Here is an 18,100-nt window from a genome sequence, read left to right as displayed (position 1 = left end):
GTTTTTATATTTACCGTAATCATACATAAAATTAATCGTATTATGCAACTTTATATGGAATGGTACAAGTATCACAAAAAAATCACTATCTACCCAAATCTGAAACGTTTTCTAATTTCCTTATCTCATATACTCCGAAGAACTCTCTAGCCCAACTATTAATGCAATTATTTTGTATCTATCTATATAATTACCTATTTGTATAAAATGCATTTGAACACCGTCGAAAACAATGCTTGAAGTACGAAATAAAATAAGTTCAATTGAAATAACTAGGTCGCATATTGCAAAAGTTCAAATATTTTGCTTCTCACTGTAATTTATCTTGTCTAAATATATGTAGTAACATATAAAAATATAAATAAGCAATAATTAACATCGCAATGAAAAGATTTTAAATTTCACAGAATCAACAATTTTAATTACTATACATTTTTTTCAACATTAATATTAATTTTCCCAACTAGGTACATATAAACAAATGACCACGAATGTGGAAATAAACTCCACTAAGGACCATCATTTGATGTTTCATTAATAATAATACACTACAAACATTATTAGTACTGTCGCCAGGGGATGTACAACGGCCTCCTTTTTTGTAATTTCGCAAGTTTTTTGTTTACAACAATCTCATCGACATCCAGAACAACTGTTACCCAAAAAATTCATGTTCTACGGGTCAAAATACATAAAAAAAACTTGGGTCCATCTAGATAAAGAGGTCCATTTACCCCCCTAGCGACAGTACTATATACTGTTAGAGAGAATATTTTTGAGTCAGAAATTAAAAAAAAATACAATAATAGCTACATGTAATCAAAGTCAAGTTGAAATCTGCGAGTTTGAGTGATCTACAGTTTGTTTACTTTTCTGGTGCATTCTCAGTGAATATAAAACTCTTTTATTCACATTTCCAAGTTTAGGATACTCTGTTATTTTAGTTAAAAAATACATGTGTACTAAAAAAACTCCCTAGACCAAAATTAGTAGAAGGGACATATTATTCTCTGACTTACTTTGTTGCGGTTGTGAACAACTTGTTAGAAAACAAAAAACCATAACGTATTTTTAATTATATTTTTAGATGATACTACATATTTTTGACCTTTATCACTAAAAGTCTTATATTGCTCAATTTTATATTGATTAGGTAATATCTATCATAAGCTCATTTTATACTTAGGGTTTCATAAAGCTCCGTTTTTCCTTAAGTTAACTAAGTTATGTTTGGTCTATCAGTTATATAACCTCGTCAAACCTAGAATAAATTAGTAATGCTCTAAAAAACCTAAAAACGACCAATCCCGGGTCAGGACAATATTGATGCAGACCAAATTAAAAAGAGGGACATGAATTTATAAGTAAAATGAATCAAATAATAGTAAAGACATGGGAACAAGAAATAATGCCGAAGGAATAGTGTGGCGTGTGGCGTTATTATACCAATACATAAAAATGGAAAAAATTACTCAATGACCACTACAGAGAAATTTCACTAATCTATGTATAAAATACTAGCTCTACGTCTGCTACAAACGTTACTATACTACGCCGAAGAAATAGTTTGTGACTAGCAGTGTGGCTTCAGGCCTGAAAGATTGACAATTGATAAAATTTACTACTCGACAAATGCTTGAAAAGAATTTGGAGCAATAGTTGAGATGGGATGACCTAAGAAACTTGCTGCGCTAACGCGAATGAGTGTAAATGACTCCTTTGCACAAGTTAGAATAGAAGGGAAAATATAAAATGATTTGTGCGTAAACTCTGGACTAAGACAGGGAAATCCGTTGTCCCCATTGTTATTTAACCTAGCATTGGAATATCATCATCTAGGCTTTTTCTAGATACTTCCATCTATTTCTGTTCAGCGCCTCTGCTATCCAATTGGTCGCAGGTTTTTGGAGGTGAATAATAAAATTATTTGTGCGTAAACTCTGGACTAAGACAGGGAAATCCGCTGTCCCCATTGTTACTTAACCTAGCATTGAAATATCATCATCTAGGCTTTCTCTAGATTCTTCTATCTATTTCTGTTCAGCGCCTCTGCTATCCAATTGGTCGCAGTTTTTTGGAGGTCGTCGGGCCATCGCATTTGAGATCTTCCCGGGCATTCTTGCAACATTCCCATCAACATTCCGTATTTGTCTTGTAATACTTTCGAAAACGTTTAACATTCCGGTTTGTCTACGAACTTCCTTATTTCTTCTCTCTTCTATTTTACCGTACACGGCCTGGCACGGTCTTAGAAGATTTACCACCTCCTTGCCATAAAAAAAGGTAGCACAATTCAATTATTTTCTCGCAAGTTTTGAAGAAGCTGGATTACATATCGGTCTGGTACAAATAACAATTCAACATCTAATGAGATTAAAACTTCTAATTCAAAGTCTACAAGATCATAATACGACCAACAGCTGCTACGAACGCGGAACATGGCCATTAACAAAAAAAAAAAAAAGAATGTGTGTGTACTTTGTACGCACGTAAGAAGTTATACTTCTACTATATGATTTCTTAAAAATAAATATACTTTAAACACTTTATTTTAATTTTTTTTTAAACACCAAACTAATTTTGTGCTTACCGCTTTCAAAAAAATAAAAAAAAGTATAGGATTGCTCCGGATTCGAACTCAAGACCTCTCGATCTCTAGCCGAATGCTATATCAAATACGCTACGAGGACTGTGTCTGTATCGGTTCGGACGTACCTAATGACGATTCACGGTAACAAACAGATAAGGTGAAGTATAATAAATATACAATAAAATGTTTTAATAATACTCATCTTACTCCCGAGGAAGACAAATCCAAAGACACAAAAATTATAATAAATATATTTACTAAAAACACTAATTAGTCGAGGCATTGAAGCACAAAAAAGGACTTACTGTCGATTTTTGGCGCAGTAAGACGGATTTTAATGCAGTTTGGTGCGTTGGATTCGTGAGAATGTCAGGAAATTTTGGGAACTAATGTAATGAATAAGAAATCTGAAATTGCATTTGTGCATAAGAAAAATGCATTTCAAATGTGCATTTTGAAATAGGCAATTATTATAAATTTGCAACTCGGTAAATAGTTGGGCAACATCCCGATTAATTATTTTAAATATTTTTAATCATTTTTTAAGTCCATATAATAGTCTAAGATGTCAATAACTATTAATAATAAACAAAAAATTTTTCCTTATGGGGAATCGAACCAAGTACTAACACGCCCGTAACTAGATACACATACCGTTAGCATACGCAGACACTTGCTAGACACGGGCGATATTAGGTATAAAAAAACAAATAGGTAAGTAAAAATTGTAAAGAAAATTACTACATACTTAAATGTATTATAAAATTAATACATTCCTAAATTTTAGAAGAAACATTCGTAAATAAGTACATTTATACAAAACATTCGTAAACACAAAAGCATGTAGGTACCTGCACATAATAATTGCCTTCAAAATGCACTTTTGAAATGCATTTTTCTTATGCACAAATGCAATTTGAGATTTTCTATTCATTACATTAGTTCACAAAATTTCCTGACATTCTCACGAATCCAACGCACCAATCCGCATTAAAATCCGTCTTACTGCAAAAAAATCGACACTTCAATCCTTCAATGCCTCGACTAAATATATTCTTTTCACACCTTCTCTTGCACTGATATATTTATACATAACTTGAAATATTTAGCATCTAAACACCATACTGTCTGTGTGCGCATGCGCGCAGTATTATAAAATTTTACTCTCAATCGCGCCTAAAGAAGTATAACTTCAAAAAATCAATAAATTAGTAGTGTCAGAACGCCAAACCCTTCATGTGATATAATGCCTTGCGTAACGAACGCAGACACAACAGCGAATTAGATACAAATTAGTAGTCAGACAATTTAATTACTTAGGCTCCGTCTTTTCCAACAGTGGAAGATGCGAAGACGAGATCGGTAGACTCATCACAATGGCCGGATCGGCAACTGCCAAACTCACAAAAATATGGGAAAGCACTGTCATTACAAAAAACAAAACATTACACCTTGTTCGAGCATTAATATTTCCTTTCGCCACCTACGCATCACAGACTTGAACAATCAAAAAAGCAGATTCGAATCTTATAACGGCATTTGAAATGTGGGTCTACTGTGGAATTTTGCGCATACCATGGACCTCACATCGCACAAATAATTCAATACTAGCAGAATTTTACATAAAAACTAGACTCACCACAACTATCAACCAAAATATTGGGACCGTGCAAGTTCGGCAAAGCGACCTCTATTTCTACGCTCTGTACTTTTATTCGCACTTTTAATTATATTGGCCAATTATATTAGTCCTGGTTGCTGTATAATTGTCAAGACCATAGTCCAAAAAAATAATAAGAAGAAAAAATAAGATGCAGGTTATGTTTAGCAAACGTAAACAATTGTATGTAGTAAATAAAATCAGTTATTAAAATGCAGTACTGCAAGCAAAATACAATTAAATAAATTTACCTTTATATAAAAATTGCATATCATATCAATATTGTGGAGCAATATATAATTTTTCTGCGTCAATGACAGAAGGTATGAAATATACGTCAATTTGACAATTTCAATTGACAATATGAATTATTTAAGATAGTTGCAATATTTCTCCGCGACTCGCGCACGGTCGTTTCTCGTTTCCCTTTCCAAGTACTTGCACACCGCGAATACTGAGATATTTTGGACATATAACTAGAAGAAGAGAAGGCATGGAACGAATGATAGTTGAAGGCAACGTAGAGGGCAAAAGATCCAGAGGAAGATCTCCAGTACGATGGTCGGACCAAATAAGGGACAGGACTGGTTACTTTTCTCCGAAGCAAAATAACACTCACAGGAGAGAGATAATTAGACATAAATAGTTAAACAAATTAACCGACACCACTACATTATTACAAAAGAGAAAAGATAGAGGAGGAATAATTTCAAAATATTTAATATTTTTATCCATGAGTGTATTTCAATGTGTAATACATAAGGTTAACTTGTATACAGTGATGAGCGCGCTAATAACCGGCAAAATAGCGCAAAAAGTGGAAAACATATTAAATTGTGAGATAAAAAGAAATAAAACTAGTATAGGTGTTAAAATTAGCGATAGTAATATATACATTGACATTATATTGATTGTTTCCCACCTTTAGACGTATCAAAGGAGTGTGTCAACTAAAACTGCCACTGTGACAGTGGCATTTCTCAAACTATTCCGATACGTCTAAAGGTGGGAAACAATCAATATAATGTCAATTTTTAAGTTACTATTGCTAAATTTAACACCCCCACTAAGTTCATCCCTTTTTATCTCACAACTTAATATGTTTTCCATCTTTTGCGTTATTTTGCCGGTTATTAGTGTGCTCATCACTGTATATGTTTTATTTATAATAATGGAATGTATTATCATGTGAACCAAAATCACATAACTCTAAATGAATTAATATTAGGTACCTAAATCGTTATGAGTAAAGAAATAAAATGTTATGCGTTATTGTTTGATCGAGTATAATTTTTAAGAGCATTGGCGCAAAATTTCGTGCCAATGCTTTACAAATTTTTTTCAAATCGTGAAAAAACTAATAAATATTTTTGAAAAATTTAAACGCAGAATGAAAGATTACATTATTACCGAGCGCCGAAAGCCCCTGAAAACTTCTATAAGGTCTATAAGTTACAGGAGTGAAAAAGAAGAGAAAATTGAGTGTGATTTTTAATTTCAAATATATCATTCAAAAGAAATCCATCAAAAATATTTATTAGTTTTTTCCGGATTCGGAAAAAGTGAATGCATTTAAAAAGCATCGGCCCGAAATTTTGCGCCTACGCTGTTCGGAAGTAACGGAGCTTTCTCAAAACTGGGTTATATAAAATTTTTATAAAAGTTTTTCATAAAATGGGCTTTGATTAATTGATTAATTAAAAAGTAACTTACAAAACATTTAAGTACAACCGTTACAATTTTCGTGTAAATGACAATATAATTTTTGATTCATGCATAAATTTCTGGATTAAAACACTTTTATCACATATGTATATATTAAAATATTGTATTCCACTTCACAATTTATTATAAAAAATATAAAAAACACAAATATTCCTAAACTACTAACTCACTAAATATATTAAGAAAAAAGTTTAGTAAATGATGGATTTTAGAAACCATTGCAATTCGCAAAACCTATTAATCCATAAAATTCTTAGAACTGGTTATTTACGAATCAACAAAGTGTCACGGAATTGATTATTATAAGAACTGTGTGAAATATTGTAGTGTTCTAAAGAGTTTCTGAGATATCTTTGTATTACACTGGGCTCCTTACAATGAAGTGTATATATTAATAACGATGGAAACATATCGAGAAAGTCTGTTTAGATTGTTACATTGCTGGAAAGTGAAGCAAACCAAAGGGATGTGACAAGACAATTGAATGTTAGTCATCAACTGAGCAAAGAACTTACCAACGATTTCTTCATCAAGGACCAAAAATCATAGTTTCTGCTGTTCGGTGAAGGTTAAGAGAACAGGATTTGACACCTTGCACTCCAGCAATGGGGCCATTACTTAATGCTGCTCACAAAAGACACAGACTTGCATTTGGCCGTGAATAAGTCAATTGAACAATAGACGATTGGAAAAAAGTATTATTTACAGATGGGTATGTAATATCAATTTATGGTAAAGGTGGTAAAAATATGGTCTACAGAAATGCTGGAGAACGTTATGTTGCCTGCACTTGATCACAACGGGTTGCTTTTGATGGTGGTTCAATAATTTATTAGGCACATATTTCTTCTGACGCATACGAGGATCTCGTCTCAATTAAGAGGGCACAGATACACCACGGAGATTCACATCGTGTGATGACATATACTGGGTTTATTGGCAATGGTTTCCTGCTAATACAAGATACTGCTAGACCATACACGGTAAGGATTGTAGAACAGTATCTTGAAGATGTTAATATTCCAAGAATGAACTGGTCTGCTCAAAGTCCAGACCTTAATACCATTGACATATATGGTAAAAAGCTTTTAGTACTTTAAAAAACAAAGTACCACAAATTTTAATTCAATTTGATTTTTTTATTTTGTTGTTTCTTTTGAACTGAGTTGATAATTTTCGATATAGCGATGTGCGCCAGTCGTAAACCTTGTGCTTAATTCTTTATTGAACAAAACCTGAAAAAAAATTGGAAATTTTTACTTTTTGCGCCTATATTTTCGCCTATAACTCGAGAGATACTTCTGTAAAACAAAATATAGAAGGAAAAAGTTTCGCCTTTCAATACTACTTGACTAGCTAGGAATTGACAATTTAATGTTAATTGTCTAAAAAATAGCAATACTAATCTTTTAGTGAGTTAGTAGTTCAAGATTAAACAAATATAACAATGTTTCGTCATCAGTACGTATTTTATCAATAAAAGCTCTACATTTATCATAAAATTTCTAAAACACTCTTAGTCAAGCGCACCACGTGAATATCTTTTATTAAAGCAGTGTTTGTGCTTAAAATTGTGTAACTTAAATAATTCCATAGGCTACAGGAAAGTTTATCAAAGAACATTTTCGATAAATAAAATATTTCTGGGATCCAAAACTGTAAAATTATGCTGACTTTCATTGATTTGGTGAGGAATAAAAGAATTAGCTGATTACCTATTATTATATACACTGCAAGACAGATCAAACTGAAAATAGTTCCTTTTTGAGTGAAAAATAGACTTATATTTAAGTTGTTGAAAAACATTGAATAAGAACATGCTTGTTTTCCCCTTTTTTGTATTTATTGCTACTTTTCAGCAAAGATAATAAATTAAGACAAATATATAAATAGTCTTATCTCATAGAAAATTTAATTATATTTATTTTATTTCGCTACGACTTTGCACCAAAATTAATCATTTTAAAGTTATAAGCAAAGAAAGTAAAAAAAATTATATTTTTACAATTTTTAAATATTTTTATTTTTTTATTAATGTTCCGGGCATATTTGAGAGGTAGCATAAGTCAATTATTATTACTGAAGTTATCATATAACTTTTCTGTAAAAATCTGAATGCCACCTCTCACATCCAAAAATTCGCTCTGGTGTAGGGGAGACCGGGACTAGTTGTCACAGGGATAAGTTGTCACAATGCCGATTTTTACCAAATTTGTGAAATTAACACGCTGTGCCATCTACAGTCGAAAGGTCTTATTAATCACCAATTCCACACAAAATATTTCAGAGATCGGCCAGTAATTATTTCTCTTATTTGTGTAAATGTGTTTTGGCGCTTCTCATGTAAAATTTTGAATATTCAATCATCTCGTTCTGTGAGTAAATTTGTGAAACCAAGGAAAGAAAAATATATTTTAAAGGGTACTGTCAATCTTGTAGACTAGCATGTAGGCATATTTTAATATATTTATTCATTTGAATATTTTTGATTTGACATTCAGTTACGGAAGCTTATGTGGGGCTAGTTGTCACAAATTTTACGGGGCAAGATGTCACTGTGACAACTTGCTCCGCAGCATTTAAATTTGTTGAAATGATTTTAGAACGTATTAAAATCAAGTTAGATTGGTGCAGAATAAAGGGTAAATCATTTATGGATTTGTCAAAAGTACACGTATTTGTGAATAAGCGATTTAATGCCTACGGGATTAACATGATTGTTTTATAGTTACCTACCTAGTTGCTTACACAACGATAGTGTTGCCGTTCTGAGACTATAATCCGTATTACAAATAACATAATTATTGCTCAGACTCTGCTTTTGGTAGCAGCTCAGTAAAACTTAATATGTTACATATAATGTAATAAACAATTGTTATTGCTTTTGATACCTAATTACTTTCAGATGGTTAGAACATACAAGCGAAAGACCCATCGAGTACTTTTGGATGTTTTCTTGAGAGCAGCAGAAGCTATAAAAAATTAGGAACATATAATATCTTTTAGGAAAGCTGCACGGTATACATTATCGGAGTTTAACAAGATTTATCAAAAGAACGCCAGAGACCAATAGAACTGTCCAAATGGAATACAAAAAATCTCGACTCGTGTTCTGTGAGAGGGAAGAAATCGAACTAGAAAAATATTTGAAAAAAGCTTCTGATATGTACTTTGGTTTAACACCTATTGAAGTAAGAAATTCTTCTTACTTCTTAAGTTTATAGTGCTTCTATTGAACGTTAGATCCAATGTATAGCATGCAAACAATGGACACATACAGACTGCACCAATGGAAACGAATTTTATGTGTGCCACAATTATTGTAACTCGGAGGGCGATCAGTGGCGGTTCTAGCCCGGGGCAGGGGGCAGTTTTTACAGGACTTTTTGTACTATAATCACTTTTGTAAACCGGTCACTCAAAATCTATTGTGACTTGCCCTCCCCCCCCCAGTTTTTTTGGTCTAGAACCGCCATTGAGGATGATATGTAGTTCTTTCTAAGTTTGTGAGTTCTTATTTGAATAAAATCGTTCTATTTCTTATTTACTTTATTTTTGTAATCCTGTGACAATTTTCCCCAGGTACTGTGACAACATGCCCCATCTAGGGGCATGTTGTCACACAAATCACACATGTCACACATTGGTTGGAGAAAGTTTGGTTTAAAAAAAAATAAAATGTGTCTGAGTTACAGAGCCAGAACCAAAAAGTGTGACAACTAGCCCCGGTCTCCCCTACTATTCCACTAACATTACAGTGACCCTTTATAATAAATTACAATAGACATAATGCTATTGCCGTACCATGTGCATATTAAGAATAAGAACGTTTTACTTTACTTCTATTGCAATAAAATAATTTGAAATGTAATTTTACCATAAAATAAAAAAACATGATATTTTGAATTGTAAATTTGTGAATTTTAAAGGTTTTTAATAGTTTCATACTATGTTCTTATCAAATGTTTTCTCCAAACACTTACAATGCCCATTCTTATAAAAAAACATAGATTTAAATTGGCATTCATGAGTTTTATAGACAGTGACAGCATTCTTGATCATGTAATGTTTCCAAGAAATTTTCCTGTGCCCATATTATTAACTTACATGATTGCTTAAACTTACTTGTAGTGTAAATTTATCTCAAACGTCAAAAATTTAGACAAAATTATTGTGTTTAAAAACCCTGTATACAAAATTTACTGCTATGTTGACATACCACCATTATAAGCATAGTCAGCCTTATTATGCATTATAAGACAATTGTCCACAAAATAAAAGGAGTCCGATCTTGTTTCAAAAGGGTTCTCTATCATTTCATTAACTAAAAAAAAGACAAAATGTAAAGTCGATAAGAAAACTAAAACAAAATACTGTCAAGCTACTATATACAGTATAAAACTAAACGATGTACATAGTAAACAGTTCAATGACGATTTTTGAAAGTATCATTATTTTCAAAAGAATCATTCCCATTCCTGTTTTAATATATCTGTGGAACTAAACCATAACTTGATATATTGAGTTTCGCTTAATTTACAGGAGAGCATTTATAAGATAAACTATCTGTGGTAAATGTAAATATTAACTTACAATTGAAGCTATTAGTGCATGAAGGTTTTAACTCATTTTTTTTTTCAAAAATGGTATGCATGAAAGTGTAAACTCATTTGCTTGCGTTAGTAAAGACTTTGGTGCATAGATGTGGCTAGAGACCCTAAAATCCAATGTTAAAAACATGTCGAGTCAAGTTTTGTCTAAAGTAGTCCGAGCAAGAAAGTGTTAACCCATGATATCTCAAAATTGTTAAAAAATAACTTGACACCTTCATGCACTAACAGCTTCAATTTAGAGTTAATAAAAGGAGTCACTTTTCGTAGAGCTTGAATATCAGTTAAAGTTTTAAGTTTGTAAGTGAAATTTTTTAAGATATCAGAGTTAGGTATTTAAAGTTTTCTGAACACAACAGGTTTTGCCATCTTCTACTCTGCCATCTTTTTGTAATTGGGAAATCTATAACACAATGAAAAAATCCAAAATGTTTTCAATCTACATGTTAGCTGTCATTTGTCCAATCACCTCCAAAATTTTGGTATGGCCTTCCATAGCTAAACTGGTGCATAGTATTATACTGCTAACACAAAAACTAACCCTCTGTATGAGGTTACAACTGACATACTGTTCGCCAACTTTTCTGTAGACGAATTTTGACCATTTGGCTATCATAACTTAATTCTGGTCTCATCTCTGTAAATAATAAGTTTAACAACATATTTCATTATTATTTTAAGTTATATATTTTGGTCCATGGGTGTAGTATGCATAGATGCAGACGCACCTCCCTAAAAATAATCCTGGCAGCACCCATGTCTGTCTATGTTAATTATTAACTTGACAATTAAAATACATACAGTAAGCACCACCCTACTAGATACATGGGTGGGTACCTAATTGTTATGCTTATGGGCTAATCCAGTCCGTTCTCAGATGTGACTTTCATCTCTGTCATGTTACTGCCAAGAAACTATTCGAAATGATTGTTTTTCCGTACAAAAAATACATTACTTAATAGTATTGTTACTCTGCTTTAAAATATTTAATCAAATACCAAGAATATTACAATACTTTAAAAATTTTACAACTTTAACAAGATGTCAACTATAAACGTAAAAATTAGATCAGCTGTATTTAATACAGCTGATATACTGAATTCGCGCTATCGAGATTCACTTTGACACTGACGTTAGTAATTTCTTTTTTGGGAATTTCAGTTGTCAGAAGTGACTGGAAATTACTACACAACCAACGCACCTGCTCATAGCCAATATAATTAATAGTAAACAGACATAAAAATAACATAAACCTTACGCCAATCAATAATTATTTATTTACACCATTATAATGTATTGATAACAAATGAGAAAATTATTTATTGTACAAAATAAAAATATTTTGTAGAAATAAAACTTTTTGTAGAAAAAATTTTATGAGATTAGTAGACACTCCCACTATTTCTAATAATTATATCTGTGGTAAATGTAAATATTAACTTACAATTGAAGCTATTAGTGCATGAAGGTTTTAACTCATTTTTTTTTCAAAAATGCCAAAAATGGTATGCGACAATAGACTAACCAACACTAATTTGCTACAATTTGCTGATGACACTGCAGTGATATCATATGGAAAAAATTTAATAAAAACAATGGACTTATTGCAGAGGCAGGTGGATGACACAATATCTTGGATGAATAAATGGAGATTAACAATAAATCCTTCTAAAACAAAACTAATAATATTTAACCATAGAATCCAAGATCACTCACCAACTATAAACATATGCGACAATATTATTAAACCCTCCCAAACTGTTAAGTATTTGGGAATAGAAATAGATAACAAATTGACGTTCAACCACCACACAGCAGTTATAAAAAGGAAAATTATAACTAGAGCAAAACACTTCAGAAGTTTAACATACAAGAATGAGGGAATTACGAACAGCAGCCAATATTTATAAAATGATTTGCAGGCCCATGCTTGAGTATGGTTCTGCAATTTTCTATAATTCTAAAGGCCCTGCCAAAAATAATATAAAAGTGGCTGAAACAACTAGCCTTCGACAAATTACTAGAATGCGTCATCCTGATAATCCACTTCACAATCCATCCAACAGAATGCTGTACGAGGAAACTGGAATTGAACCTATTAATGAGAGACTCAATAAGCTGTTTAAATATCTCTTTATTAATGACAATAACAAAAATTTGATTGAGCCCCACATTGTGAAGATACCAGAGGACAGTGCCCGTAGATATCCAGGAAGAACTCTTTTTGAAGAAATCTGCTACACATCAAGACAATAAACAACTCTATTCAAATCATCATCTGTATTGTAACTAATTGTCAGTGATATTGTGATTACCGCCACATACAAATATTTTTTTTTTTTTAATTATTGTATTGTATTAATATTAACAAAAAACATATATTGTAATAATGTATATTAATTGTGTAAATTGGCTGAAAGACTTCGGTCGATGGCCTTTTGGTACATTGTATCAATAAAGTATGTCTCTCTCTCTCTCTCTCTCTCTCTCTCTCTCTCTCTCTGGTATGCATGAAAGTGTAAACTCATTTGCTTGCGTTAGTAAAGACTTTGGTGCATAGATGTGGCTAGAGACCCTAAAATCCAATGTTAAAAACATGTGGAGTCAAGTTTTGTCTAAAGTAGTCCGTTTTAAGTCCAAGTTTTTTTAATGAAAGATTAAGTTGATTTTAGCAGTTAATAGTGTGAGGTAGGAATTTTTGTGTTGTATGTTTCCTATTCTAAATGTGTCAAAGTGAATCTCAGTAGAGCGAATTCAGTATACTATTATTTGTCAACTTTCTATGTTAATATTCAATTTCTATACTTTTCTGAAGTCACAAATGTCACTAGACATAAAAATAAAAATTGCGACAAGTGAAGGGTCCAGGACTGTAATAGCTCAATGTTCCTATGTATATAGTAGGGTGGCGCTTACTGTATATATATATACATATCACCTATTGATTGTATGTATACTGGTGTTGAACTTACCTAGTTCAGGAGCTAATGAAGGGAATTCATAAATATGTTCACATGTGTTTCTAGAGTATGGTATACAAAATCCAAATTCAAAATCAAACGTTTTCAATAGTTTATCTCTGAAAAAGTGCCGTTCAATCATCCTAAAATTGTTGACAGGTTTACTGCCAACCGTAAACTCAACCCTAGAATATAAATAAATAATAAGTCATTTATTATTTGAATGGTGGGCTACAACAACGTTGTAAGCGACAGATTGGGTCAAAGTGAGGTATTAATGCAATATTATTGTATATCCAATGACCAATGCGAGCATCTTTCAATCAGGCTAAAAAAATTTTACCTTCCCCGAGTTTTTCCTACCGCAATATTAGTATCTGTATTGTCATAAATGACTTGTCAATAAGTTTTTTTCATCTCCTGCATAATCTTAATTCTGTCGCTTACAACATTGTTGTAGCCCACCATTCATTTATCAAATATAAGTCAGTGTTTACAAATAAGAAATTGAGTATGGCCATCAGATTGAGGTTTGTTGAATGTTATGTTTGGTCACAACTACTATACGGGGTAGAAGCTTGGACTCTGAAAGCCTGTAAAAAAATTTGAGGCATTCGAAATGTGGCTATATAAAAGTCTCAAACGAAGTAGTGTTGAGATGAATTGGGCATGACAGAAAGCTTATGAACACAATTAAAATAAGAAAAACATCGTATCTGGGCCACCTACTTCGAAACGATAAATATACTCTGTGCTACAGGTCATCATCCAAGGAAGAGCAGAAGGAAAAAAAGCTTGAGAAGAAACAAGAAATCTTGGCTGAAGAATATCAGAGATTGGACTAACCTTGTGTTGAACAGATATTTCACATTGCAAAAGATAGAGACGAGTTTAAAGAAGTGATCGCAACCTTCGTTAGAAAATGGCACAAGAAGAATTCATTTGTATTTCAAAATAACCATCCAAAAAGTATACATTATTAGCAAGCTTTATAAGGAATATCTGGTTTTAAATACATTTAATAAAATTAACAAGTATAACTAAAGGGAACAAAGGCGTGAAACAAGGTGACTCCATCTCCTGACACTTTTTAACCTGATATTCGAAGTAATAATAAGCAGGACAAACTTCGCGAACAAAAACGTTATAGATCAACTTCAAGTAAGTAATAGCATATGCAGACAATCTAGTTATCATGGCAAAGACAAAGATGGCACTTTAGAACCTGCACAAAAAAAAACAGAAAAGAGAGAATAGAGAAAAGAATTCTGAAAGAAAAAAACATATGGAATGAATAGAAATCTGCTGAGAAGCAAGACTCTAAGAAAGAGAACAAAGATGGACCTATACACGACCTTAATTTCTCTAGTGCCCTAGTCCGCCTCAAGGCGGACCATAATAAAAGTTTTTCCAGACTTACTATTTCCGTATTTTATAGTTAGTAGATCAGATAAGCATCGACTGTTAAAAATTTGGCCAATGAGACAAATTTTTACACCGTAATTTTCAGTTTAGTGAGAAATTTGGTAGTGGCACTAAAAAAATTCGGGCACTAGGGGGTTAATAAGACCTATTGTTGGGATGGAAACAACAACAATTAACAAAAAAGAGGAAGACAGTCTTCTGAAATTTGAAAGAAAAATAATGAGAACGATACTGGGCCACAATGTAACAAGAGATGGAAAAATAAGAATGAAAACAAATGCCGAAAATGAAGAACAATTAAAGGGGAAAATATATTCAAATACGTAAAATCTCTTCGCTTAGAATGGATAGGAGATATACAAAGATATTGACACTCGGATATGTTGGGAAGGATAACTAACTGGACACCACTATGGCCAATGTGTAGAGGAAGACCTAGAAGAAGATGGCTGGATGATGTTGAAGAAGATATAAGAATCATGAATAATGAATGTTAAGATTAATTATTTATATGGGAAATAAGCCACAATTAAAATGAAAAAAATAATTTTATTAACGTTTCGACGCCCAAATCGGGTGCCGTTGTCAAAATACAAAATATTACTAAAATAAACTAAAGTGTTGTTGCTAAGCAAAAAAAATTCTTCTAATAATTTATTTAATCTCACTCATTTATATTGGCAATTCAGACATATATTATACATTTTAAAGTAGGAGACTTTAAAATGATATTGCCAATATTTATGAGTTGCGTTCCTGGGACGACTTACTGAAAGATAGTTCATTCGATTACATGAAATTAACCCCAACTCAAGAATATCCTTCATATAAATAATTAATCATAAAAATGCCACAAGGAAATAGCTTCAGAACAACATGAATGTTAAGGACATACCAAGCTATAAATGACATAGAGAAATGATCCACCTTGCCTAAGAATAAGATTTTGAAGGCCGTGGCGTTAGTTATACCTAATCCCTAGGGATTGTAATGCTTCATGAATGAATGAATAACTTAAAGGACCGTATACTCACGTTGCTCCAACAGTTGCTAATTTTAAGAATTGAGGGGTAAACTGATATCGAACAAATCGCCCAGCATTTGGATCCAATATCTCCTCATTTTCAATATGTTTATCCCCACCGTCCTCAACACTTTCTGGCAATGGTTTAGCAATTTCAAAAAGTATTGCCCCACTTTCTAAATCCCGTAACTTAAACCTTGTAAAGTCAATATCATATATGTTTGCATCGGGATCACACAAATAGGTATCAGTAATTTTTGTTAATTTCAACACTTCCTCTGGTGAAATAACTTTCGATTCTAATTGAGGTAATGGCTTGTTGTTAATAGTGTCGACTTTTTCTCGTAAGACACTCATAATTGTAAAAATTTAACTTTATTTATGAAGCTATTTATCTATAAAACATACAAAAAAAACGACCTCTTTGACAGGGATAAATCAAAATAAAAAGTCGATACACAAACGTGACACACGTTAAAACAAATTCGCGTTTATATTTGTATACATTTCAATTTAATGACTTTGAAATAGTTCGAGTGTTATTGGTTAATTATAAAAAATCAATAGAAAACATCCAATCAAATTTGTGTTTCATTGAAAAACTAATATACTACAATTGCGAGGCCAAAAAGGTAAAAAAGAAGATTTTTTGTCCTTACCATACCATAGGCGCAGGCGCTCATATTAAGTACTATCAAAGAATACTCCATCCAAGGATGGAGTATTCTTTGGTACTATAGTCCATACCGGTAATACGTATTATATATATTATTATTTATTTATCTATGACTATAGTCCAGGGGTCCAGGGGCACACAGGGGCAACATGCGGCTGCGGCTAGCGAGCCACATGCGACGCTTTAATAGTACATTCTTTCACGGTTTTTGCTCTAAATTTTAAAGAACCGCTTGGATTGACATGAAATTTGGAATACGTAAAGCTTACATGTCAAAGAAAAAAAGTGATATTGTGCCGATGTGTGCTTTTGCCCTGGGGGTGACTTTCACCCCCTATCGGGGGTGAAAAAATATATGTCCAAAATAAGTCCGGAAATGGGTAAACTGACTAATTTTAAATAACTTTTGTTCTATAGAGCTCTTTCGCCAAGTCAACACTTTTCGAGTTATTTGCGAGTGAATCTTTCAACAAAATAACCACATTTTTAGACGGTTTTTCGCAAATAACTCAAAAAGTAAGTATTTTGTCGAAAAAAACTTTCTTAGCAAAAATATAGCCTATAAAAAAGTAAAAAAATGGTGTACGCGTTAAGACCGCGTCCCACCATCAAATAATTTCATCAAACTGGTTTGAGCAAACTGAAAGTGACAGTTAGTGACGTCACATCCTGAGTGTTCATTGTGGATAATAATGAAAAATTTTAATTTTAAATAAAGTACAAACAAGTTAGACAACTCAATACAAAAAATTTGATCAAACTAGACTGATAGTGAGAGCACAGATTTTTAGAATTAAAAAAAACTGCAATTGTGACGTCACTTTGACGTACTTCCTCAAGTACGTCAAGTTTGCTCAAACTGTTTGATCAAATTATTTGATGGTGAGACGCGGCCTTTAGGTCTCTGGATCTCGTAGAACCAGAGTTATAGCCAATGAAAAATAGATTCATATTCACCAAATTTCAAATAGAATATTTCGACGTGAAATATCCAAAAAATTAAGCACTTTTTGGGGAAACCCCTTAAAACTTTTTTAAAGTGTTTAAAAAAAGCTTTATTTCTGTTTTTACAAAAAGTTTCTAGCATTAAATTTAAGCAAGTTACGCTCAAAATAAAGTTGGTCCCTTTTGTTTTGGCAAAAAAAATCGGGAAGACCACCCCCTATTAGCAACTTAAATGAAATTAATCGTTACCGCTCCACAAATGATTTTACTTATGTTGTGTTTATATGATCTGTAAGTTTCATTGATTCAAAGTGCTTATTTTTGAAAAAATTTGGTTTCAAAGTAAAATTTTTAAAAATTTTAATTTTGAAAAATATGTTTTTTTTTTCAAAATAACTTAAAAATTGTTAGAGATACCAAAAATCTTGAAAAACAAAAAAAGTCAGCATTGCTTTTCTGAATATCATGCATTTTTTTGTTTTTCT

General features: G+C 32.2%; 1 protein-coding gene across 1 annotated transcript; it reads right to left on the bottom strand.

Moving 5' to 3' along the window:
* Positions 1-1,061: 1,061 nt before the first annotated feature.
* On the bottom strand, positions 1,062-16,607 carry LOC114333436 (protein unc-119 homolog). Its single transcript, XM_028283304.2, has 3 exons — positions 16,005-16,607; positions 13,558-13,730; positions 1,062-10,299 (listed from the first exon to the last, which is right to left on the bottom strand). Exons 1-3 carry the CDS (start codon positions 16,349-16,351, stop codon positions 10,181-10,183), a joined length of 639 nt encoding a protein of 212 aa, XP_028139105.1. The 5' UTR covers positions 16,352-16,607; the 3' UTR covers positions 1,062-10,180.
* Positions 16,608-18,100: the final 1,493 nt, after the last annotated feature.

The sequence above is a fragment of the Diabrotica virgifera genome, chromosome 3, assembly GCF_917563875.1.
Source record: "Diabrotica virgifera virgifera chromosome 3, PGI_DIABVI_V3a".
NCBI classification, from domain to species: Eukaryota; Metazoa; Arthropoda; class Insecta; order Coleoptera; family Chrysomelidae; genus Diabrotica; species Diabrotica virgifera.
The sequence above is the reverse complement of the archived record's forward strand: the minus strand, read 5'-3'. Positions and strand labels throughout refer to the sequence as shown.